Below are 7,813 nucleotides of genomic sequence, written 5' to 3' on the forward strand. Positions count from 1 at the left end.
TTTATTCCTCCCAACTTCAACGCTGTGTTCTTGTCCATTATCTTTTGGTATGTATCTTCTGTGACTGCATTTGCAATTACTGATTTGGCATAACTGTTTGCCTTTCTAAACAGATCTGATTTATTTTTAAAATCTTTTGCCTGTTGCTCTGTTTGGTTTTCTAGTAATTCTGGTTTCGACAACTTCCCATCAATCACATCAAGTGCGCCCTCATGGTAGTCCATGAAATCTCGAACACGACGTTTCCAAATGGGCCAATCGGCTGCGCAACTTAACTGCTTTATTTGAAGCTTTAAATCCATTTCTTCCTTGTCTTTCAAGTTTACCTTTTAATTAGAAGCAAAATATCGAATTTCAGGGAATGAAGAAGCACGTGCTTTCTCTTCACTTCAGTCTTCACAAAGGAAAAGAAATTTCTTTATTCTAAATTTTCTTCGTCAAATCAATTAATTAAGAAAAACGTTATCTGGGTCCCATAACCTGTTAAATTTCTTATTACGTAGATCGCTTAATTAATTGATACAATATTGAAAGACATTAATAGACAAGAAATAAACTTTGCAACGTTCTCGACTTGTTTATTATCAACCGGATCAACAGAAAAGTAAAAGTGAAGTTACATACAAAGCAAAGAACACTTGGTCCAAAGAAAATAAATGTATATTATAAATCATAATGTTTTAATATAAAACATAAAACTTAACAAAAGCAACTAACAATCTGCGGTTGTTGATGCAATAGTCGTCGCACTGCTGTAAACCATAACTGTCGTTGGGGTAGTTGTCGTAAAAATTGTTCTATCATTTTATTTTTGTTTACAAAATTTTCATTTTCTAACAAGAAATGCATGGTACATTAAATCATAAGAAAATTAATGAATCTGCCATAATTTCAAATTTTTTCCTCAAATTCATAATGTTTATAGTAAAAATTTGAAATATTAAATGCTAAAAACAAAACGGTACTTATATTATACCCGCGTGTGTGCTTAAAACCCATACATACATGCATTCAACATTTCACAATCTGCTGTTTAGAGCAAATATTAATAGTAAATAATGTAAATATTTTAAAGATTTAATCTTTCTCAATATAATTTAAATTTATAATGATTTGTTAACTTGAAATATTGCAGTGAAGTTACAGTTTTAAAATATACTTTCTGTTAAAATAACGTTACAAAATCTTGAATGATTTATTATTTTTTAAAGCAACTAACAGCCAAAAAAACATTCTTACTTAGTTAGACGAGCTTTCTACTGAGCTTATTATACGAATAATTCAAAAATCACAACGTTAAATCGTGGTTGGCATGGCTGTTCAAAGATTAAGTGCTCGGTTTTGGTTACAATCGGATACGATCTGCCTATCGTATATTGTATAAGTTTTCAGTTGCAGATGCCAGGACCTGGAACTCATTGCCGGTTGATTTAAAAGTCATCCCTGGCATCGGTCGTGACGCCTTTAGAAGCGGCTTGAAACATCATTTTTTTTTCAAAAAAACGATGCACAATTATCGCGCCTTTGAAGATAGTTCAATAGAAGCGCTTTACAAATCTACAACGCAATGCAATGTATACTCATAATGCACAAATTCTCGTTTTATAAAAAAGTTCAGAGAAAAATATTTGCTGAGAACAAAAAACTGTAATTGATGAATTAAGTAATTTATTATTTGACGATATGATGGGGAGTGAAAAAAAGTTTCCGGTTGATTTTACAAACCTGGTGCTGCTGTTGTCATTGGCGTCGTTGCAGTTGAAAGAGTCATATTCGTTGCACTATTTGATAAGATGCTGCTTGCTAATGAATGAAATAAAATTACGTTAGCGTTTCAAATGAAGAATCAAACTGGAGAGGTTTTTGAATGTTTTTTTAGTCTCCTAATGTTTAATCTAAATAAGTTTTATTTTATGTTGATTTAGTTTGTATTTTTTGATAAATAAATAATGATAGAACTTCTGGGGAATTTTTCAAGAAAATTACAATAATTGAAATCGAGATTTATAATGAAATTAACCTGTAGTAATGACACTGAGCACCACAACAGTGGTGAGGACAGTGGCCACCCCGGCGCTCCCCATTACCCACAACAGGGCCGTCCTTCCGCCGTTAACTGTCTCCTCTACTGCATCCACTGCTGCAGTACCCTACGATATTTATTTTTTATAATTTTATTAGAAAAAAGTTTAATTAATCCATATAATTAAATCAAAAAGTACATAAACGTGATGATCATTTGGGTATTGGTGTTGTTTAATTAGATAATTAAATAAGTATGTTAATTCTATAGTTCAATAATGTTTTGTTTTGGCATGATCAAATCAGAACAAATTTGAAAAATTTTGAAAACAAAAATTTTTTAAACTTTTTGTTCGCAAAAATTTATACCAACTACAATTGGTGAAAAAATGATTAAATTACTAGATTTAAAAAATTAGGCATAATTTATTGTATCTTGTGTTTCCTTTCTTGCCAAGCCACATTGGAGCCGCAAATATGCTAAATATTCCATCCACTTCATTAAGGAATAACACGAAAATGTTCGAAAACTTGGAAATATTTTTTGAATCTAACAAAAATTATTCTTAAAAGATAAAGGAAACATTAATTCAAACACGTTTACCACTTTACATTAAGTTTTTTTTCAAGTTTATCAATATTTTTGTAAAAAAAAAGAAAACTAACCTGTATATTCACCGTTGCCATTTTCAACAAGATTTCAATTAAAATTAATTGATCTTTAATTACTAGATTTGTTTATATTAATCAATTAATTAATCTCTAATTATTATCTTCATCAATAGTTAATTTATTCAATTAAAAGTTAATTTATTTAACATCCGCAAATTAAGCTGTCACTACAGTTTTTAATGGGTTTTAAAAAGTTTTATAATTTGCGATATATTTCTTTTTGTTTGTTCTATCTTAGAACCCCAAGCTGCTAATTTCATTAAATTAGATAACACTAAACTCAAAAAACACGGTTTTTTTCTAAAATATTGTTGTTGAAAATAGTCACTAAATATATCTTACCTGTTACAATACAAGTAGCTCTTGTTGAATTTACTTCAGTTATTGTTGCAATTGTACAGTAGTAGTAAACAAAAACGAAATCATTTAACAATTTTATAAATAGAATGCATTCTACAGAATTCATCTGTCCCGTGTTTAACATGTATGTATGTTAATTTTTAGATGAGGATGTTATAGCATATATGGGGGTTTGATCAACCTGTAACTTCTTGCTTGAACTGAGCTCAGACCAGCCTTTGTTGTTGAACTGTCTCCTACTATCCTTATACACAGATGATCAAACATTAGCAAACCTATGCAACCCACTTGTATGTTATGACAAATTCATACAAGTGGGATTGTTATTCTGGAATAAGATGTTATATATAATAAAGATGCTAAATTCAACGGCACGAATTTTTAATGTGATTGTTTTTTTGTTATTGATTGATTTTTATATTAAGTCTGCAAACAAAGATATTATTTTCTCAAAAATTTGATCAAACTCAAAGTTGTGTTGAGTCATTATTTTATAATTTTTCATGTGCTTTGTAACACAGAACGTGAGTTAGATGACGAATCAAAGTGGAAAATGTTAAAGTTTTTGTAGCATTTAGACCGTGATCATCCTATGCTCAATGGAACAAATTTTAAGAACTAAATCTCTAATTTTATCCTATTTTGTAAAAACATTTTAATCATTTCAAAAATTTTGTATAATATAGAGATTTATCTGCAAGAAATAGAAATAAATGAGTTTATATAATAGAATTCCTCTTCGGAAAATTTGAACCATCTTAACTTATCAATATTCAGCATTGAATTCAATCTATTCATTTCATAATTTTAATTCTATAATAACTAAATGATACTCTTATTACGTTTAAATACTTACTTTTTAAAAAAAACTATAAAATTTTGACTAAATAAGTTTTACTTTTCATATTGTTAAAATATTTTCGCTATTATTTTCACTTCCAATAACTATTCAAGCCAGAGTTGAGATACAGTTGATGACATTTTTATTTCATGTAAACAATCTTTACTACTAAATAATTGATGGTTGATGCTTTGCTAACATTTGATTAACATATTCAAATTTTTAGGATAAATTATGTTAACACGGAAGAATTTGACTGTTGCACGCTCAACAGGCAAGTAACAGCGTAAACATCGGAGTTAAAATAACAAAAAAATCATGAAATTTTATTATTATAATTATTTAAATGTTTGAATATTGAAAAAATCCCCCCAAAATCAACAACAACAGACGTAACAAAACGAAACAATAACCAGTACTTTATATAGTAACGTAAAATCGTGCTAGTGCTTTCAAACAGCAGTGAACAGCAGTCGAATTGAAATGAATGCGACAATGTTGCAAATCGTGAGCTTCAAATCCAAAATACATTTTGATATGTCGCTACATAACCGAGCGTGATGTCTTAGTGTCAAATTATAAGCACAACGTGATCTCTAACTTGTTTGCATTGCACTGCACGAGCTTATAGTAATTGCTTTCTTATTTAACGCAAGTGGGCTAATCAAAATTACGGAATCATTTTGTTCTGATTTTGTGGTGCTTATAAAAATCAAAGTCCCCAGCTCTTCTATTTTTTTTCTCATGAGGACCACCACACATTGACTGTTTAACCTTATACAATCTTACTCTTTCTCTCTCTCTCTCTCTTTCTCTCTCTTTCTCTCTCTCTCGTTCTCTCTCTCGCTCTCTTTCATTCTTTCTTTTTCTCATTGATTTTCATTTCTGCTATTTTTCTCTCTTCGCTTCTTCTTTACTCATCATTCATTTTCTTTTCTCGCAAGTTAAATTTCATTTTGTAAAATTGTTTAAAATTAACAGAATACCTATTAAATAAAATATGGTAGCAAGTAGCATCTTCAACTATTTTATTTATTTTTTTGAAACATTGTATTAAACAATGTTACAAAAAATGTTTTCTCAGCAAATTTTAACATCAATGGTCATATTGATTTTAGTTATTTGAGTAGCATCGTGAGGTGTATAAATAAATTCAAGTTTGTTCATCACATAGTTTCCGTTCGTAATGTATTCAACTCTTTTGCTCTGAAAGGAAAATAAGACTTATATTCATAGATTAAAATTGATTATGCATGCTATCAATGAATGATAACTGACTGTATCATTTGGAGGAGTTAACAGCCATTGTTGATACGTGGGAACTGTCAAAGACTTATACACCGTCAAATTGAACGTTTGAACGTTTTCCATGCCCACAATCAAGTTCACCACCGTCCAATTAGTTGAGGCGTTGTAGAAAACCATTGGACTGTTTTCTGGAACAATGTAAATGCCGCCAACATTTTTTATATTAGTATTTCTCGGGGGGTAGAGGTACGTGGCATTGAATATTATGCAAGCTAGAAAAGAATTAAAATGTTATAGTGTATATATGTGATCTTTTTTAATTAGATTATATCGCTAATGACATGAAATTTACAGTGGAGAATTAAATAAAACTTATATTATGCATGCTGTCAATGCAGTCGTGACCTCAACAAAAAGAGGAAATTAAATTATTGAGGAAATAATTTCCTCCAACCTATTAACAAGCTGGATGGTGGAAACAAAAAAAATAAAACGTTAAATGTGAAAAAATTGATTTATATATAATACATGTTTATGCAGCAATGTGTGTGTGATACATCATTTTACGCGCATTTACTGTGTGTTGATGCCACTTAAATATATTACAAATAAATTAAATAATGAATAATTGCCAGAAAAAATTATTCTTTTTTAGAGAGAGAGAGAGAGAGAGAGAGAGAGAGAGAGAACTGTTAAAATATTTATTTTAACATACGATCTGGTGTCGTTGCCACTGAGTTCGTTGAAAAGGAAGTTGCTGTGGACAATGAAGTGGCTGCCGATGTAACTGTTTGTTTATTTGTTTGAGTGGTTTGCTAATGATGATGACTTTTTAGTTATTTAAAATTTTAACGAAATGAATTTTTTTCCATTTTACCAACCTATTAATTTTGAAATTAATGCTGAATCAGCAGCTACCATTGTTGAATTAATTGTCGTTGTTGAATTCTGCTGAAGTTGAGAAGATGCTGATGGAATGGGGTAAAATTTGTTGATTTACCCATTAGAAATAATTTCTAAGAGGAATTTTATTCATAATACAAATATTTACTCTATGTCATGCAGATGATGCTTCGCGCCTAAGTGCTTACATATCACATTGTTGTTATATAGTTAAACATTCGTGCCATTATGGCTCTAAGATGTATAAACATGGCGTATGGTAGCATTGGGCTAAATATGAAAAACAAATTCGTCTGACTCAAGTATTCTTGTTGATTTTATATGTTTGAGTGAGGCTGGTTCTAAATTTAAAATCAGAAATTATGTAAAACGTCAAGCTCTTGCAGAAATGACAATCCTGTTACTGACAATCCTCTCAAGTAAGTTAACATTAATGTACAATGAAAAATTTTTCATAATAAATCAATTAATTAACTGTTGGATTGTTATAATTTATAAAAAATATGATCGGATAATATCAATACAATGTAAAAACATAGAAAATAAAATCTAAGTATAGTTTCATTCATTTATTTCTTCTATCTACTGAAAAAATAAAATTCAATTAATAGAAGGAAATTATCTTTTCTATGATTTTTTACTTGAAATTTTTTACGTCACGCTGTACGTGCCAACAGTAGCCGATCTACCTTGTCTATCTTTATCTACCTTTCAACAACCTTGATAGCTGTGCTCCATTTTTAGGGGTATGATTTTCAGGTTAGCACATAACACCCGCCAATGCTCGTTATATCTTATTTTTTGTAAAATGCTTTTTATACATTCATATAGTGTTTATGCAGATTACATACTGAGTATCGGTTTTCTGTGTTGTTAATGTTTACCGGCATTACCAAAGTAGTTTGTTTTAACATTACAATGTTAATGTCGATTAGTTTTTTACCTAGTTATCTGGTCAAAATGTATATGGTAGTTTTCTGATCAAAATAGATATGGTAGTTTTCTGTTCAAAATGGATATGGTATTTGAAATCAGCACACCAAAATACATAAAGATCACCTGTTATCTCGAACGAGGTCATTCTGTAACACAACAACAGCTTGACACATGGCACTTTGATTAATTGAACTAACTCCTCGATCGATCCAAGTGTTTTATTTTTTATTATGTTTACTCCTATTAACTTCCAATAAACCTTCACTATCTGAGAACTTTTCCAATACAGTTCAAATAAAGTCATATAAATTGCCCTCCGAAAAATTTTATATGAACGAATTTGAATAAATAAAGATAAAAATAAATTATCGATAAATAATCAAAATAAATATTGTAACTTGCAACCACCTACCTGTAAAGAAGACACTAAGCAGCAGAACTGTGGTAACGACACTGGCCACTCCGGTACTCCCCATCACACACAACAGGGCCGTCCTTCCACCGACGACTTCCTTCTCTACTTCGTCATCGGGCTTTGAGTTTTCGTAAAATGTCAAATCGTAAAAAATATTTTTTATAAAGTTTTTGAAAATTTGAAATCTTTGATCAATTTAGAAAATGAGTAATAAAAAAAATTTTATACGTAATAACTTGTTTAATTGTCTAATTTTGACTTTATTTAAACTCGTTGCACTTGAAGAAGACAGTATTAAAATCACAGTTAGTCATATATTGCATTGGAATATATGCGAATGACATCTTTTTAATTCTCATTCCATAAAAGAAACTTGAAACAAAATAAAATTTATTTTTTGTAAAATCCATTTTTCT

General features: G+C 29.9%; 2 protein-coding genes across 2 annotated transcripts; both read right to left on the minus strand.

Annotated features, from left to right (window-relative positions):
• Positions 1–1,430: 1,430 nt before the first annotated feature.
• HELRODRAFT_178290 (hypothetical protein) lies at positions 1,431–2,709 on the minus strand (the record flags this gene model as incomplete). The annotated part of the gene is made up of 4 exons (XM_009026428.1): positions 1,431–1,522; positions 1,726–1,803; positions 2,021–2,150; positions 2,689–2,709. The coding sequence occupies 4 exons, from the start codon at positions 2,707–2,709 to the stop codon at positions 1,431–1,433; spliced, it is 321 nt and encodes a 106-aa protein (XP_009024676.1).
• A 2,266-nt stretch (positions 2,710–4,975) lies between these two features.
• HELRODRAFT_178291 (hypothetical protein) lies at positions 4,976–6,784 on the minus strand (the record flags this gene model as incomplete). Its single annotated transcript, XM_009026429.1, has 5 exons — positions 4,976–5,101; positions 5,174–5,415; positions 5,859–5,930; positions 6,025–6,111; positions 6,766–6,784. The coding sequence occupies 5 exons, from the start codon at positions 6,782–6,784 to the stop codon at positions 4,976–4,978; spliced, it is 546 nt and encodes a 181-aa protein (XP_009024677.1).
• Between the last annotated feature and the right edge of the window lie 1,029 nt (positions 6,785–7,813).

Source organism: Helobdella robusta (assembly GCF_000326865.2).
Source record: "Helobdella robusta unplaced genomic scaffold HELROscaffold_47, whole genome shotgun sequence".
Classification (NCBI taxonomy): domain Eukaryota; kingdom Metazoa; phylum Annelida; class Clitellata; order Rhynchobdellida; family Glossiphoniidae; genus Helobdella; species Helobdella robusta.